The sequence below is a fragment of the Bombus pyrosoma genome, linkage group LG7 (assembly GCF_014825855.1).
Source record: "Bombus pyrosoma isolate SC7728 linkage group LG7, ASM1482585v1, whole genome shotgun sequence".
Taxonomy (NCBI): domain Eukaryota; kingdom Metazoa; phylum Arthropoda; class Insecta; order Hymenoptera; family Apidae; genus Bombus; species Bombus pyrosoma.
In genome coordinates, this window is record NC_057776.1 from 5,375,022 (window position 1) to 5,392,919 (window position 17,898).

At 33.7% G+C, this 17,898-nt stretch overlaps 4 protein-coding genes across 14 annotated transcripts in view; 2 read left to right on the forward strand and 2 right to left on the reverse strand.

The window, feature by feature from the left end:
• LOC122569533 (dynein axonemal heavy chain 6) overlaps window positions 1-2,067 on the reverse strand; it is a 19,181-nt gene extending 17,114 nt beyond the window's left edge. Inside the window, exons 1-5 of the mRNA XM_043730697.1 lie at window positions 1,696-2,067; window positions 1,138-1,211; window positions 395-566; window positions 212-296; window positions 25-139 (exon numbers count right to left, since the gene is read on the reverse strand). Coding sequence (XP_043586632.1) covers window positions 25-139; window positions 212-296; window positions 395-566; window positions 1,138-1,144 — 379 coding nt within the window. The 5' untranslated portion in view covers window positions 1,145-1,211; window positions 1,696-2,067. The remainder of the gene's footprint in view (window positions 1-24; window positions 140-211; window positions 297-394; window positions 567-1,137; window positions 1,212-1,695) is intronic.
• On the forward strand, window positions 1,007-6,398 carry LOC122569545. 7 transcript variants are annotated; one of them, XM_043730741.1, is made up of 5 exons: window positions 2,196-2,227; window positions 2,323-2,385; window positions 3,848-3,927; window positions 4,948-5,298; window positions 5,499-6,398. In XM_043730741.1, exons 4-5 carry the CDS (start codon window positions 5,131-5,133, stop codon window positions 5,886-5,888), a joined length of 558 nt encoding a protein of 185 aa, XP_043586676.1. In that variant the 5' UTR covers window positions 2,196-2,227; window positions 2,323-2,385; window positions 3,848-3,927; window positions 4,948-5,130; the 3' UTR covers window positions 5,889-6,398. The 7 variants fall into 7 exon arrangements, with proteins under 7 accessions (XP_043586677.1, XP_043586673.1, XP_043586679.1 ...); XM_043730738.1 differs by lacking the exon at window positions 3,848-3,927 and having other exon boundaries at window positions 2,184-2,227; XM_043730744.1 differs by lacking the exon at window positions 5,499-6,398 and having other exon boundaries at window positions 2,187-2,231; window positions 4,948-5,132.
• Window positions 5,819-12,269, reverse strand: LOC122569535 (ATP-dependent DNA helicase Q4). The gene is made up of 9 exons (XM_043730708.1): window positions 12,139-12,269; window positions 9,442-11,715; window positions 9,261-9,372; window positions 8,390-9,192; window positions 8,019-8,306; window positions 7,607-7,942; window positions 7,372-7,531; window positions 6,935-7,254; window positions 5,819-6,827 (listed from the first exon to the last, which is right to left on the reverse strand). Exons 1-9 carry the CDS (start codon window positions 12,247-12,249, stop codon window positions 6,597-6,599), a joined length of 4,635 nt encoding a protein of 1,544 aa, XP_043586643.1. The 5' UTR covers window positions 12,250-12,269; the 3' UTR covers window positions 5,819-6,596.
• An 869-nt stretch (window positions 12,270-13,138) lies between these two features.
• LOC122569534 (disco-interacting protein 2) overlaps window positions 13,139-17,898 on the forward strand; it is a 40,891-nt gene continuing 36,131 nt past the window's right edge. For 4 of the 5 annotated variants that reach the window (XM_043730703.1, XM_043730706.1, XM_043730704.1 and 1 more), the window contains exon 1: window positions 13,143-13,273. In XM_043730703.1, the coding sequence (XP_043586638.1) occupies window positions 13,144-13,273 (130 nt within the window). In that variant the 5' untranslated portion in view covers window position 13,143. Of the gene's footprint in view, window positions 13,274-17,898 lie in introns of all 5 variants that reach the window. The other variant, XM_043730698.1, reaches the window with a different exon arrangement.

Below are 17,898 nucleotides of genomic sequence, written 5' to 3' on the forward strand. Positions count from 1 at the left end.
TAAAATTTGTAATGCAACTTATGCCTGTATCCGAAGTGACGTCCTTTGTTAGTACCTTCTTCTCTTCTACCTTTGTTAATGAAATACGTGATTTATGGATCTGTTTCCTAATTTTTTCTTGCTGGACGCTAAAACCGGTCTACAGAAATATGGTTCATAAATATCTACGAATAACGATTAACTAAATATAAAAACTTATATAAATCCTCACCAGCGGTTCTCGAATTTCCGGTTTGTACTCGATCTTTTCGAGCAACTTCTTATGTGGTATAAAAAACGGAATTTCATCTTTCCTTCTGTATCAAAATTTCCACAAAATATATCTTATTATACAGAGTAACAAATTTTCATAAAATTTCAGTTGAATTTCAAATATTCATATAATACTCATTACGTTTTGTAACTACGTGGAGGTTGTCGACACAATTTAAAGGGTAACTTATTCGCAGAAGACTGGAACACGGTAAATAATCCAGAATTCTTCTCCGATTCTTTAAATGAGGAAACATCTGGCATATTTTCTTCGCTTGATTTACGTTTATCGTTTCTATCCATTTTTTTATTCGCTAGCAAAAATTATAGTTAAAGCGTCTGACTTCTCATCGTTCACGTATCGATTAAACAAAGAAAACTAAATAAGAGAAAATTTCCAACTCCCTCTATTCTCACGTTTATGTTGCAATCGTATATATTTTCGCAGTAATGGTATCATAACTTATCAATACTAGAAAACATTAGCTTTATTGACTGTTACATTATCGTACATAGTAGAGCTTAAGTATAAATTAACTATCAACTATTTATTAAATATACAAATCTAACAAAGCTTTAATTATCCTTCTTCTTAATATAGATGTCACTGAAGTTATTTTTATTACTTCTTAAAAGACAATATTAATTACTTCCGTTAAGATGTAATAAAAAAGTATATTGAGTTTTAATTAATGGATGATTCATACTATGTGATATGTTCTCGTTAATGTAACGTCATGGAAAAGAATCGTTTTACGTCTACTGATCTTATTGACTTGGACGAATACGTTATATTACGTTAAGTACAGCACGAACTTATCGCTATAAATACTAGAGGATACAACAAAATTTCTATATTTTTTCAAGGTCAGTATTCCAACTCACGTGACATAAAATCCTATATGTGTAAGATACACGGTCTATATCTATGCTTGTCATTAACGGTGACGAAGGTGTATCTATATAAACATTACGAACTCGTTATTATTGACATTACATTACATTTATAGTTCTTATATGAATGTAAAATGAATATTTGACAAATTTTTTATATCGGAGGAATGTATATATTAAATACTTCGAAAATGTATCGTTATTTTCACAGGTAGTGACAAAATCGTACATTTCATCGAAACAAATTTAAAGAGAACACGAAAAAGAAGTCGAAAATACGAAATAAAACTTCTCCATATGATGATCCTTCGTTTCTGAGAAAATCTACTTTAAAAATTTGTCAAATACATTTGAACTTGGTTTAAACCAACTAGATACGAGGAAACAATCATCAGGAGAATATTCTACGTGCGAAAATCGATCAAAAATGTAAAATAATATTTTCCTGCTTAAGGCCTCGTTTTCAAGAAAATAAGATTTGAACATATTTAATTACGAATTGGCCTAATATAGAAAAACGAAGCATCTTATGAAAAAATTTTACTCTACCTTTTTGATTTTCACATGTAGTTTAAACTTCTAATCATCTACTCTTGTTCAGTCCGGAATTAGCCAAATTTAAGTATGCTTATCAAATTTTCAATCTCGATTTTTGCGTAAACGGAGCCACGGATGAAGAAACGTAACATTAAATTATTTTCTTGTTTATTTATGCAGAATCACTTCTTACCCGGTCGTACTATGATTTCTATCCCACGCTGTATATAGTATACCCTGCAATAAATTTTTTACTTTACAAACTCCAAGTATAGATCTGCCATCTTTTTATTACGTCACTGCAAATTTATGTTAACTTTCTATGAATTTTAAATAACATATTGTTAATTATCAGAATAAAACATGAAATAAATTACCTTCATTATTATGAAAAAAAAACATAGAAAACTAATATTGAAATATATGTGTATTATGCTAGCGACTCTTCTGTGATTGGTAAGCACGGCCATCTTCAATTTACATAGTTACAGGTTATCATGGCATGGCGAACACCTTCAGTTGAATCAGAGATGCGTGAGGAATTGTATGTGCGTTAGTGCTGTGATCGTTACAATATGTTATATTTTATTGCTAGTATAATCCTATTTACATAAATTTAAATCTTGTTTTCCGATATAGTGCAAATTCACGTAATGTCGAAGTGTAAAATTTCTTCCGTGGAACGTAAATCCTCACAAAATCGTAAGTCAATTATGTATCTATTACGCTAGCAACGAATGTACACATTTACGATCGTTGTAGCACCTGTATATATGTATGTGTTACTGAATTTTATTTTTTTTTTTTTAATTACTGTTTCTCAGATTGAAATATTGTTAAACATTCTGGATTTTTAATTTTTTATGCGAATAAAAATGTATTTTTGTTGGCAATTGTAATTTACAAGAATACATTTTTTACTATCTTATTTACTTGGATAGAATTTTATATATAGATTAATACCTTCGTATTATGATTATTTATCTAAAAAGCTATACATATAATTTGGTTTTTATATATACATTCATTTGATGAATTCATTAATAAATCAAATCCATTAATACCACACTTCTAGTAATTTAATCAAACATTTAAAACATTTTTTATATTATTGCTTTTGTTTATTTCTTTGGGTGTTCGATTTGTAGTTGATCATTTTTTTTATATGCAAAATAAATTTGCTCGTTAATACGTTGTTAACAGTATCATAACATCCATAAATCATATTTATCGACTTTTAGATCATTATTAGTCGATCATATTAGTCGACTTTTAGATTATTATGAACAACGAATATTAATTGAGGAACAATTATCACTCGCAAATCATTATAAGTAATAAGTGGGATTACGATAACATTCTATAATTTATATTATTGTTAAACAATACAATGCTTAAATGTAAATTTTAAAGATTTTAATAAAATTTGTCCGTAAATTCCAACTATATAGCATGTCAATCTCTATGCAATTATAACTCACTGCTATTAGTATGCACAGCTACCATATACTCTATATCTGGAATATTCTCTAAAGAAACGCTCGGTATTTTTAATCCAATGTTACTAAAAGGTTTGCGTGTTACCTTTCAATGTTACCAACAGTTTCTTTCGTTCGTAAGCACGATTTTTTTCCCTTTGACAATAAAATGATTCCTTACTTCGTAACAAGTTACGAGTAATTACAGATTTTGCAATTTTACCGCAAATTAAACGAAACTAGAAATTTGATACGAGTCTTATAAAAAGTCTTCGTACAATGTATTAAAATCCTGTCTTTAAGCCTATGTATAATCTTTATTCGCGATTGCATGAGATTACATTTGAAGATTAGCCCTTGACGAAAACTTGAGATACTGAAATGTAAGATGTTTGCTTCAATTTTTAACGGCTTTAGGCATTTTATTTTTTGGCTTTAATCATAACATTTTTCGTTATCGTTATAGTATTTAAAATGCAAGTGATATTTTAAATAACAAACGATTGATAACGATATTTTTGTCTAATTGAAAAACTTCATTCGAGTAAAATGGCAAAACAATTAACCTACAAATTGCAGATCAAATTTGAGATTTGATATATATAATGATATATATAATATACAATATATCGCAATATGTGCTGTATGCTTGAGTATTTTTGTACAGTTGTGGCAAATTCTTGTAGAAAATGCGGTTTTACTTGGAGTACATGTTTTCAAGACGTGGACGACGACAGCAGTTCTAATAGTTGGTCTTCCTAAACAAGTACATAATTACTATTACATACAAAAATAGCATGATATAAATATATAATCTGTTCGATTTTATACAAAAGTTCCAAGCATGGCTTGTCAGCGCTGCAATATTCTACCTTTTAAACTGTTGCACGTCGATTAACTTAGTGTTCCGTAAGGTTACTTGTAATATTTCAAACTTCGCGTGCACTCTGTGACGTGTTATTATCGTTAACCTTCACTATCTCAATGATGACTTTATTCGGCACTTGTTCGTATTAATTAAGTCCTTAGATACAATGAAAAATTGAGATTAATAATAAGTGTAATATCTTAAGAGTAGTAAATAGCTTTTAGAAAAGTTTTCATTGTTAAATTGCGATGTTATGTTTTCGAAAATACAGCAGAAACGATAAGAATCAAAGTTTATGCTTCGCGCGCTCAAGGCAATTAATTAAGTATTGTTCTTACAATTTATCATACGTTCCATCTATAATTGGTACTACATTTATGAATAGAATTCCTTGTAATATATACATAATTTCAATTATCTCGAAGTATAACAAAATAAAATTGTTTTAATAATTGAAAAATATTACATATCTTTTGAAAAACTATTCATACCTTCTCAAATGATTGATGATATTTGATTTGACCATTGTATATTTCTAAACGTAGCGAAGTGTGAATACATATCAATATAGTTTAATAGGATAGAATCCATTCAGTTTATAGTATACTAGAGTGGGACAATAGATTTTATGTATGTTTCAGTTGATACGTTCAATTATTTTTTCTATATATTTAACTACAAGATATTTCTACCTTACATACTTTTAATAGGTATTCACGTGATCTTTTTTCTCGTTAAAAATTAAAAAGTTGTTAATTTATTTGTTCGTTGTTTAACAAGGTCATTGGACAGTAGTAATACAAATAAAATTGACATATTAATTATTAATATTATATATTATTATTATCAAATTGGATTATTTAATAAAAATAATAATAAACATTTAATCGGGCTATTGGATCATTTAATCTGTTTCAGAAAGCACTTTCACCAAGTTATCTAATCATTAGAATAAAAAAATCGAGCAAAGCTTTGTATCCGGGAAGTGACCTCGAGGACCTGAGCATATATCCGAATACATTAAACTCTGCTCACCAAATACGGGACTACAACGAATACGTTTTTACGCGCATTCTTTGATATCCTAACATTAACGAGGAAATGGATCGAATCTACGTTGATGAAGAAACTGGTGAGAGTATTAGTCTTCCAGATTCCGACTGTGAGATTCGACAACTCGTTAGTTCGATAAATAATGCCGAAACGGGAGAACCGGAGATCAACATAGTTGGAATAGAAACTACTAAAAGTCGAAGAATACGCTTCCAGGTAATGATTATAGATGATTACCATAAAATACATGTTGAAATCATAATGAGTCTATGGATGTAAATTACATAATTTGATGAATTATGTAAATAATCGAAGGAAATTGTGAAAATCTGAAATTGAAATTTTTAATTATATTTTAGAAGTTTCTTGCATGATACCAAGGATGTAATTAAGATTAATTAATAAAAATTCTCTAGATTCCGAAAGAAGTGAAGGAAACGTTATCGATTAAGGATCGCACCTTAAAAAAAAGTGAGAATCTAATGGATTTAGAGCCAGTTCCTGCTGGAGCAACGTTTGGTCAAGTAAATCCAGTTTGTTTGTTCTTCCTTGCTGTTCTATGTTTCTGCTGGTTCTTGCCTGTATTAATGTTCCTTGAGATGTCGTTGCACATTTGGGCTCATCATAAAAATAAAATGTTAAAGGATGCCAACGTTTATTTCCGTTCTCCATTTCACGGGATATCATCTGAATTTTGCGCATTATGCCAAAATGAAACGTGCATGAACCGTGTTGGAAAAATGCAGCAAATACGAATGCACAAGTTCTTGCGACAATGCAATTATATGAAAAGAGTGGTAACGTGAAATTTTTGGCTTAGAATACTGAAGAATATAGAACTTAAAATGAAAAAAAAAGCGAAAAACAAAACATTCCAGCCCGCCTTGACAAGAACATATCGTATTATATTTTTATGTTAAAGAGGTGACAAATTTATTTGCGATTTCTTTTCACTTAGATTTTATTGCCGTAAATTAATTGAATTTACTAACAAAAATACAAAAAATTAAATATAACAACGGTGCAGGAAAAAAGTTTTATATTGGAGATATGTATAGTATATACTGAAACTAATAATGTACCCATACAAATTTATAATTATTATTGTTACACGTTAAAATTACAACAATGATGGAAGGAAATAATTATCGCATTACCTTTTCTTTAAAAAAGTATTTAAAGTTTATTCTATAAATATAAAAAAAAATAAGTTACTCTTTTTAAGGCACGTTCGAGTAAATATTTTGTATACTATGATCTATATGAATTTTGTCATTTGTTATGGAAACAATAAAGCGTTATATAATCTTTAATCTTTTATGTTTTTTAAAATAAAATTCTCAATGTTAGACAGGAGAACTTATAAATACATAACTCAGACCTCATACATTGAGGGACTATAGAGATAATAATATAAGATGTTTGTAACTTTAGCATTATAAGAATGGCAGTTATAGTACGGTAACGTTCAAAAAGTCATTAAAAATTTCTTTGAATCATTGGAAACAATCATCCTAACGTAAAGCTAAAATTTCTCTTGTCGCAATTTGACATAAAGCATTGAAATCAAATGAAATATGAGCCCTCCAGAAACGGCATTTATTCCATATATAAGCAGGGTAATTTGGACTTTGTATCCCATGAAAGATCCGTGCGACTGCACGTCCATTGAAATTGTTGTCACGGTAACTTACAATCAAATTTCGTACATCGCAGGCTACTTGCGCTTCATTTTCCATTACATTCTGAAAAAATATGAATTATGCATGTATTGAATTTTCATAAAATCTGTTATAAGATATGTAACTTAATTTAAAAATATAGGTGTTAAACATCATGAAAAGATTCATACTTGTTGTGTTAAATCGATATCTAATAGAACTTTTCCCTCGAAGTAATTGCGAATAACGTCTTTTAATTGATCAGACTTGTTAATCATTTCATCGTTTAATATAAGGCACTCTTCTACAGATGGTACACTAAACTTGTGTAGCATAACACTAATTGTCTCAAGTTGTTGTAAAGATGAAGTTTCTTGAGATTGAGCGCGGCTAACTAAAGCATCTAGTGCTTCATCTAGTTCCACTTCTGTTAAGTCTCCTGGGGCTTTTACCCTTAAACCAAGTTTATCATATCTTACTGAAATAGCTGATCGCTTTGGAACTCCATTGACTAAGGAAAAGATAAAAATATTAATCAAAGAAGTATAGAGAGTATTACAATATTACAGTGCATTAACATTTAATGTTATTTTTATACATGAGTTACAATTTATTGATTAAAACAAACCTGCTTTCCATTCTAAATTTTTAAGGTGACCTTTTACTACACCACTATCCCAACCAATAGCAGATGCAACATCCACAACCGGAAACTCAATAACGTTATCCTTTTCATGAGAAATACCGTTTTGTAAATCTAATGCTATTGCCATTGCAAGTGGCGGTGACTGAAAAATTCATGAAAATCTTATATTAGATAAGTATAGTAGATTTCTGTGGAAATGTGTATTACATATACTTACCGTTTGAGCAGCTTGTTTTAGCGCTTGAGGACCATTATAACTTGAAACTCTAGCCCTGATATATACAGATGAAAGAACAGTAATAAATCTTCTAGGATGCAATTCGAGATAACACAAAAGCGTTGAAATCTTTTCCTCTGAAATATCTAAAGCCGCAATTGTATCGTCAATCGGAATAGCAACTTCATGACCAGGACATCTACGATCTCCTTTGTTTTCACGTAATTTTGCACATGAACACGGAACAAAAACTTTTTGAAGTAATCGTCTGATTGTATGCCTGTCTATTCCATTTGCATAAATATGCCGTCGCAATTCTACTTTATCCTTATCTTCCTATAACGGGGAAAAATGTTTGCATGATTACAAATTAGTCGCATAGTAAATTTGATTATAGAATAAATTTTAGTACCATTGGATTTAAAAATAAATGACAATGAGCTGGAAGTCCATCTCGACCAGCCCTCCCGACTTCTTGGATATATCCTTCGAAGGTGCCAGGCATGTTATAATGTATAACAGCGCGAATATCTGCCTTATTAAGACCCATACCAAAAGCTACAGTAGCAACAACGATCTTGACTTGTCCACCCATAAATGCTTTCTGAACAATTTTTCGGCGATGAGCCGATAAACCAGCATGGTATGCTTCCGCGATAAAAGATAGTTTGGCGTTTCGTTTCTCGAAATTATTTCCGTCCTATTAAAAAGCAGAGTGTATCATAATATATTATTAACGATACTGCTAACGGTACTAAATCATTAAAATAACAATCAAAATACCTGTGAGAAAGCAATTCTTAGAAGGCTCGCAATTCTTACACATTCATCTCGACGAGTACAATAAATAATAATTGAGCTACAGTTTTTAAATCTTTCACTTAATAATAATTTGATTAAAGCCTGATCTCTATTTTCATCTTTAGAAATTGTAAACAGCAGATTTCTAGGTATTGGAATATCAGAGATAACACCCGCCATTCCTTCTTCTATATCTAAATGGCTTACTATGCTTTCTGCAGTAGCTTTTGTTGCAGTAGCAGTAAGAGCTAACACTGTTTTGACACCTAATTTTTCTTTAAGAACTCGGCAAACCATAAGATAAGATGGACGAAAATTATGAGACCATTGTGAAATACAGTGAGCTTCGTCTATACATGCAAAAGCAATTGGTGGAAGCTGCCTTAACAAAGCACCAAATCCGGTTGATTTTTCTCCAGCTACTACAGCTTCTGGAGAAATTAATAAAATATTCACTTTTCCTTGTTTCACCATTTCCATAACATTATCTTTTACTTTTTGCGTTTGATTAGTATGCAGACAAGCTGCGGATAAAAACGAAGGTACACCCGTTACTTGGTCATCCATTAAGGACACCAATGGTGATATCACTAAAGTGATACAATTGGAGTATTTAGAATAAAGATATGCAGGTAACTGGTAACATAAAGACTTTCCAGAACCAGTAGATAAAGTTACCAATGTCGATTGACCAGAAAGTATTCTCATTACAGCTTTTTCTTGTCCAGGTCTAAATGTTTCATGACCAAATTTTTGCAAGGTATTGAAAACTTCAGATGGTGTTTCTGTAATTATAATATGTAATAAGTATGAAAATTAATTAATGAATTGAATTAGATCTTAAATTAATTACCTATGCACGACCGATCTTCTTTAAGTTTATATAGTGGCTGTACTGTACCAATTTCTGGTGGTAATAACTTTTGTACCAAATCTTCGGGAATTTTATAGCCACATAAAATATTCTACAAATTTTATACAACATAAAATAATTATCATGGAGTTATATAAAGATTAAAAATATAGAAACATACTTCGTCTTCAATAGATTCCCATAAATCATTATCGTCAGTCTTAGCCTTCGTTTCATTTCCTGTCAATTCAGACTCTGTTTCAAGAGAGTACGATGGTTTCTCCGGTAAACGGTCAATTCTATTAGCATGTGCTGTAATTGCATTTTGACTGGCCATTTTCTGAGCTTCTTCTAAGGTTGGAAATTCCGAACTTTCATCTATCTCGTTTAACGGAATTAGATCATCGCTTTTTGTATTTGGACAATACCTTGAAGAATGACCGATATTTCCGCATTTAAAACAACTGGATGCACCTTTCTTTTCTACAAAATCAGCTACTACTAAATTACCCTCGCTAGATGCAAGTTCCTTCTTTTTCTCTTTCCATTGATTCTTCCTATATTTTGAAAAATTAAAATTCTTTTTACCACGCACAAATATTTTTTTCTTTAAATTTATCCTAACAAAGTTTTCATTTAATTTTCCATCTGCTACTTTCTTTTCCAATTTTTCTCTACTTGTTAATTGTCCCTTTAGTTTCATAGTTGTCCCGTTAGGTTCAAGAGAAGAACTTAAATCATCAGCTTTTGAAGAAATAGATTTAGCAAATTGTTCAATAAGATCTCCTTGGTTACTTCTGCACATTGCAAAACGCGGAACAGCTTCTAAGGTTTCTATTCCATATATTTCAGGTTTCTTATCTTCTGTACTTTCAAGATCTATATTAGAGATTTCTAAGACATCTTCTTCATCTTGTATATCCTTCTTCTTTCTATAAGACTTTCTTGTTGTAGGTGCATGTTTTATCTTATTTGTTGATGTTGATCCTTTGATAACTTTACTCTTTCTTGTTGTACTTGTTCTCTTTGTTTTTGATACTTTCTTCTTGCTTCTTTTCTCCTTTTCATCACTTTCATTGAAATCAGGATCTGAGTCATCGGATGAAACATATTTAACTTGTTTTCGAATTTTAGAACTTGCTGATTTTTCTTTAGATGATTTTTCTACATTCTCTTCATTATGTGTGTTTGTATCTACAGTCTGTAGTACATCTGTTATTTTGTCCTTACATTTATCAATATTATTAGACAAATTTGTCTGAATATTTACTTTATCATTTATGCTATTATTTCTAACTAAATCTATATTAGTTATATTTAAATTGTTACATTTTTCTTCACAGAAAGTTGTCTTACTTGGTATTAGGCCATTTGTATAATTTTCATGACACATTTTTTTGGTAGGATGATTTTCTTGATCGCTGAATCTTTTTTTGAAATTTCTAATGCGTTTGTTTCTATGTTCTTCTTCTGAATCACTGTTACAAACAAAATCTTCTTCGTCCGATATCTGGAAAGTTTCTTGTGATTCAGACACAAGTGTTTCTTTAGATAAATGAATACTTGTGTCCAGTGATTCAGTTCCAGAATCGCTTGTTCCAGAAAGTCTTTGTAAATCAACTGCTGGGTAAACCAAGTTACTTTGTTTGGCACACCTGTCTAACCATCCAGGATTCAAATTTCTACTAACAGTATGTCCTTCGATTAATTGTCGTATTGTACCAATTGATTGAGTAGCAGGCTTAGACTCCATGTAAGTTACTTTCATAGACTTACCAAATATAGACTTTGTTTCTTCATTAATATCAAAACTATCTTTACTATTTAGTTCTATGTTCGTGTTTTTTTCCAATGTATTTGTACTAACGTCATTATAATTTTCAGATTTATTTTTTACTTTTGTCGCAGACAAGGATTTTCTAGGATTTCTTTTTATAAAGTTTGAACTTGTAAATTTATTTTGTGACAGTTGAAAAGAAGATGCTCTAGCTATAGGTAATGTTTGTTTCTTTTTGGGTATTTGCTCATTACTTTTACTTAAATGATCACCCCATACACCTTTGACATTCTTATATTTATTTTCCTCTGCTGCCAAACTATTAACTGCATGCTGACTTTGACATTCTTCTGGACCTCTATCTTCATCATCTATTTTGCCTGTATTTTCTATACTTTTTAAATCCGTATTTCTTCCATTATTTTCATCTACGTTTTCTGTATCTTTTTTATCTTGTCCAATTATAATTTCTAAAACTTGTTTCTCTTCATTCCTTAGAGGTTCATTATCATCTTTAATTTTTTCAGATGATGTACACGTTATAGTTTTAGTAACATTATCTTCTGCTTCGTCAGAAAATGAAATATCTATAAGAGTTTCTTCTAAAGCACGTGTTTTTAACTTCCAATACATTTTATAAGATTCCTTGATTTTCATGTCAGCCTCTTTAATATCATCCTATAATAATAAAAATATATTTATATCATGGTATCATATAAAATTTTATTCTATTATAATTCATAATACTTGTTACATTTGTTACAATAGTAACTAAACGTAAATAGTAACTAAAAACTACATGATGTGTGTCCATAAATGTACCCAGAGAAGCATCAAATAGAAATGATAAAGATAAACGCTCAAATTTAATTGTGAAAAAAATCATATAACTCGTATAAAACCATATAAAATTGTAAAATCGTATAAAAAAATAGATATTATGTATGAAAGTAGGATCCTTATTCCTGAAAAACTTTGACTAAAAGCGATCATTTCAATGACAAAATAAAATAGAGGAATTATTATTAAAGCTTGGTAACGGGAAAATAATTGTAACTGAATTAATTTTATGTCACGATTTATAAAAATGAAGTGTAATACCTTATTCGGCTTACGTCCATGCTTCGCGGTAAAATGACTTTCCCATAATTTGACACGATTTTTATATTTTTGATATTGTGTTTTAAACACTGGATCTGATAGTATGTCCATTTTTTCATAAACATTGAAAAAATTATAATTATTTATAAAACTATAGGTTAACTTAAACGATTTCTGTAATATGAAATTATATCGCGAAAACAAGATAATTGTTCACAAAATGAGGACATGGCAAATGTAATTAGTGTAACTTGTTTACATTTTAATTCATTTTTATTAAAACGTTCATTTCACAAAGGTAAATATGTTACGATACTTAATCGAACAATTGGTCGAGAATAACGGTAATTCGTGATCGTGACTGACAAAAAGACTACGGTACTGGTAGGTATTTAAATCAGACGAACTACTCGAAGAAGAAACGTGGATCTGATTGGTTATTTCTGGTAAAACCAATACACGCATAAAAATAAGCACGCATATTGGTCGAAAGTTCCGCATCTACAAATAAGATAATATATATATATAAAATATTGCTTGGCAGGGAGTGAAAGACGGGAGTATTTCCCTTGCCGCTCCGCTGTCAAACTACTTATCTCTTACTTATTCTGTCAACCTTTACTTGACGATGAAAGAAAAAATAATTAATATTCTTTCGGAAAATTAATAAATATCTCTATTTTCATGACACAAACAGAGTGAAATACTTTACAATCTAATCAGATTGATATATAGGAAAGCAAAAATATCACGAATAAAATGTTAGTAATATTACAATTCGATTATAAAAGTTTATTGCAAAAAATTAACAAAAATATGCGACAAACGATACTCGATCAAGTGTTTTCGTGATAAGTGGTGGATGAGCGCGTTATCATAGACCGCAGGTAATCGCCAATTGCGGATCGACTGTTTTCCCGATAGGTGTCTAATCGAACGGTGTCGCCAGCTAACGGGAGTTTGTAGTATCAGTGTAAGGCAAGATGGCCGAGCGGTGGTCGTGGAATGTACGGCTGGAGAATTGGTGATCTCGGCGCGGATGGCTTAGTGATGGCCGAGTTCAACATCGACATCGGCAAGCTCCCAGAGGACGTACGGGAGAAACTTGCTGAGCTGGATCTCGAGTTATCCGAAGGTGAGTAGACGTAGCTTTTCTCGATGCGCCGCCACTACGCAAACCCTTTCTCTGACTCACCCTGTGCATACGAGAGAAAGAATCCCCTAGTCCCCGTTGATAAAATCGATAATAGCCTTGCTGTTGCCATTTTACTCCCCCGTAACTACATACATTACATTTCGAAATATCATCTTCCGCTCGAGCTACGCTTTTTCTCGAATCCTGTCAAACATTAATAATCAAAAGACGATTGGAATTCCTCGAAGCGAATCTTCTACTTCAATCGCGATGGACACTCGAATCTCTATCGACCGCGCCTCATTCTATGTAACGTCCTTTACTTTTTGTTTTCGTTTTGAACAATCGATGACCGACATTACCCCTTTTTTTTATTTATTTTCACTTTTTGGCTCACAATCCAAACTTCTATTCTCCTAAACGCCGAAACGAATCTCCTGAAATCTGTTTCTACACCGTCCGAAGCGTGCCTAGTTTAGTGTGGATTTCATCGGAACAGGATTCCACATCGCGAATATTCTTTTTCGCAAAAAGAAGGTATTAGAACGTAAATGAATAATCCTGAAGGAATTCATCGGCGTTCTAAAAGTATATCCTCGTTTTCGAAGAAATTCGGGGAACACGTCATTGACATTTTGCATGGCGCACGTATCAAAATCCGGATTCCTAGATATCTTAAAAATGTCTCGATGGTCCATCCACTTGTTCGATTAAACGTTTCCAACCTCGATGAAAGCGGATGCCTCGTACGACGTTGAACGGTGATATTACAAGGAAAGCTGCGAGGATGTAACGTCCAGTCTTCTTTCTGCTATTTCATCTGGCAAGCAAACGCAATCCCGTAAGCTTATTTGTATCTAAAGTTCCGTCTTTCATAACAAGCTATCGACCGGTTTCTCGTGTCATCCCCGAATACTTGACATTTTATCTGTCATTGTATTCGCCGCTTAATAAGCCATCTCTTGCTTCTCTTTTTACGATTCGGTCATTTGTATAAAATCAAACATTTGAATTTTGACATTTTCCATCACCTTTTTATTCGTTCGAAATCGTGGAATAAAGCGTACCGTTTCAGACAAGGATAGCGTGTTACCCATCACGCGGATGTATAGAAATTAGCGGGTCTACGAAGTCTACATTTATCTGAATCCAACGGGTGACAAATAGTACTCGATCGATTCCTCTCGCTATCCATGATTTTCTATTCGTATGACAGAGGTTAACGTTCGATTTAATCAGACATTGACTGAAATTTCGTAGGAATAAATAATATGACACGGTAGTTAGAGATCGAGGCCAGGCTAGCGGAATGTTTCGAAACGAACTGACGACTCCTTAATATATCTTTTATAAGTTGTTACGAGTGTATATATATGTGTGTATATACCTACTTACATGGCTATTCGTCGGGAAGCAGTTGATCACGGTTCGCACGGGTGTCTCGTGGCAGTGTCAGCGCGATTCGACGTTACAGGTGTGAAGTTTCGACCGTTTTGCGCTTCCCTTTGATCATCTACGGCCATCGGTTTGTTTGCGTTCGCAGTTAGAAAGATTTCGTGGTGTTCGTTGTGACTGGTCTTCTTTGTATCCCCTTTGTCAAACGAGCTGGTCACCAATTTACGATTTAAAGGGATCTTAGCCTCATGGCCGTTTACTTTCTCGCGCCGTGAACTTAGCCGTTTCACGTTGAAAAAATACAGGATACAAATACGCGCATGATTTCGCGTCAGCTTTTTAGCGTAATTCGCTGCAACGTACCGTGTTGGGGTTTAACGAAATGCGGGCTGATGTCGTGTCGAGTCGCCGCGGCCGTTACGAACAAAGCCGCCGTGTTAAGGAATTGATCAACTGCAAGAGCCAGTGTATGACAGAACGTAGGATAAATTTGATGGAGGAATTGACTGGTAGCTACGACAATCGAGCACTTTTCCTTACGACATCGAGATACGGGCATGGATTATGATTTATATTCGACAAAGGCAAATTAAATATAGAGAATCATCGGTCGATACCTTTTCGATGGGAAACGGTCTCAGTCGCGGAATCCTGTCTATCTTATTCCGACGATATTCGGAACGTACGACTAGGGACGTATAATATCATTTATAACACGGTGTCCTCGTGTAGCAACGTGACGTCAACTGGACGGGTCACCGTCCATCTTCGCGAAGCTTTATTTGCATGTGAGGTAATTGCGCAGATTACCCGTTCGTGCGTATTTCAATTGAACACGACTATACGACCGTCTTGAGAGAAATCCTCGACACTATTAGTCCTGACCGTATCATTTGTATGCTCGGTATGCGATTCAAAACGCGGACACGTGAGCGTTGGTCATTTCGGAAGTTTAATTTGCCTTAGTCATCGATAATCCATAGTCTATTTAAGATATAAAAGTTGAATCAATCGTCGGCCACGAGTCGATCGAGTTTATTTGGAAACGCAATTGTTCGTGGTTTTTCGATCGTTTCGGAAAAATTCTTTCGCGATGTATAGCGACGTAACGTAAATTAGAAATTGGCGAGCAATGTAATGGTAAGAGAGGTTTCGGTGAGGTTGGTGGTGGTCGCGTGTAACGAATTACGGCTCGTGGCTTATTCACACGGTTCCGTTTATCGTCCGAGCTTGCAGGCGTGTTCTCATTTCGCGTATTCGGTAGATTAGTATCGTTTAAATAGAAGGTATTCCGTTTCCAGAATCATGCGCCGCGCATCGTTGGATTTCAACGTTTACGGTAGCGATTCAGCCTCGGTCGACTCGCTAGACTCGAGTTAAGCGTGACTTCTTGCTGCTATGATTAACGGCCACGTATACACCGGCGCAAGAAAGCGTCTAACGTGAAAGAAAAAATTGTCGCTGCGTACTAGAGATAATATCGCGATGTCCGATCGTTTCCACGTGTCGGATTCCATGCAAATTAACGGTGGGACCACTCGAAGCACAGTAAAACACGTTCCACTCATAGTCTTCTTTTTTTTGTTACAGCGTGTAGATACTCGTAGCATACGTTATTAGAGAACGTAGAGACGTTATTAGAGAATGTTGTTTTGCTTTGAGCAAGAGCGGCGTTACTTCACCCGATAATTGCTCGATTGACGTAATCGCAATGGAAACTTCTTTGACAATAAAATCGCGAGCGCCTGATTTTCTGATTTTCCTAAACCGTTAACGTTCCTCCGTCTTGCTTCTTCCTTTTTCTACGCATCTGTTCGTTTAGCGCGATCTATCTCGATCGGCCCGTTTGTTGATCACTGCTCGATTCATTCAGGGGAAATTAATCGAGCCTATAATCGACAGCGTTAATATAATGGATATGATGTAACGAGGCGTTGTTGGCTCATTTATTCCACGATAGGATTTCTGCATGAGTCATTAAAGCCGGCTCTAGTCGGCACGTACCCGGCACCTGTTATCTAGCGGTCGAACGATGCACGCGCTTACGCTCTTTCTAATTCCCGCTAATTGTTTTCTTCGTTCACCGCTTCGTTCGTCAGCAGAATATTTCAATCAGCTTCGCGATCAACACGTATTTCTCTAGCAGACGTAGATGATGCAAAATTGCCGAATGATTTTCTCCAGCTGTGCCAACTAGCGGAACTTTGTTGGTTCCTCTTTACATAGATGTAATGAACGACGTATAACGTTTCACTTAAACGATATAACGGAAACTTTGGAAAATGGAATACCTAATTCGATTAAACTAGCCCTTTAAACTAGACTTTAATTGCCGTAATTGTTTCCCAGCGGTTATTCGTAGGAGAATTTCGATGATTCGAGAGAAGTCAGCGCGTGTATTCTTCTGCCATCGCGAGACTTTAATGATATTAAAGCGTCACGGGATCGTACGGGGTGTCCCCTTTAAGTTTACCTGGCTGAGTGCCTGCCTTATCGATAGAGCATCTCTTAAAAAGAATCTTTTGAACGATGACCGTTTTGAGGGATATAATGTTTCGCCAAAGCATCGTTCCTTTCTATTTATTCGGTTATGTCGTCAGTAACGACAAGGATATCGCGTTGTAGTTAAACGAAACACTCTGTCTGGTTCTATCGACGATCGTTCCATAAATAGTAGATAGAAATTTTATCACTAGGAAATAGGGATTTATTTGCCGAAGATCCGTGGGCAAATAACCAGAGATGCGTTGTCCAAACGTCGAATTCTAGAGCAAACGGACCCGTTATTCTCGTTTGCCGATCCATCGATTATTTACAGGCTTCGATAATCCACTGCGGAATAGGCTTGCTTGAAAGTTTCTCGTAAACTGAGTGAAGTTACGCGCCCATTTACTGCGAAACGCGTGATTTCGTGACACGCCAATTGCACGAATAACCTCGTAGCGTAAAACGGTTGATTCTTCGATTATCGACGATACGTATACTTGGTTGATACATTCGGAAACCTTTCGAACGATAGATAGCCTGTGGAATACGGGCAGGACCCAGTCGCATCAGTTACGAATCTGTGAAAAGATCGTAGTGTTCGAAATGACCCGTTAGTTAATTCGACGCAGGTAAAAAGAATAGAAAGCGATCTTAACCTACAATTTCATAATAACCATGTTATTATCGTGGTTAAAGGTAAGATGCACCTTTATCTGTGTGATTTCAATGGTCTCATGGATCGT

Bases quoted from the DNA above. Each gene is read 5' to 3' on its own strand.
- LOC122569545 (XM_043730742.1), top strand. From the start codon at position 5,131: ATGGATCGAATCTACGTTGATGAAGAAACTGGTGAGAGTATTAGTCTT. The intron at 5,299-5,498 runs GTAATGATTATA...AAAATTCTCTAG, and splicing joins GTCGAAGAATACGCTTCCAG to ATTCCGAAAGAAGTGAAGGA.
- LOC122569535 (XM_043730708.1), bottom strand. From the start codon at position 12,249: ATGGACATACTATCAGATCCAGTGTTTAAAACACAATATCAAAAATAT. The intron at 11,716-12,138 runs GTATTACACTTC...TTATTATTATAG, and splicing joins ATGGACGTAAGCCGAATAAG to GATGATATTAAAGAGGCTGA. The intron at 7,943-8,018 runs GTACTAAAATTT...TCCCCGTTATAG, and splicing joins ATTTATTTTTAAATCCAATG to GAAGATAAGGATAAAGTAGA.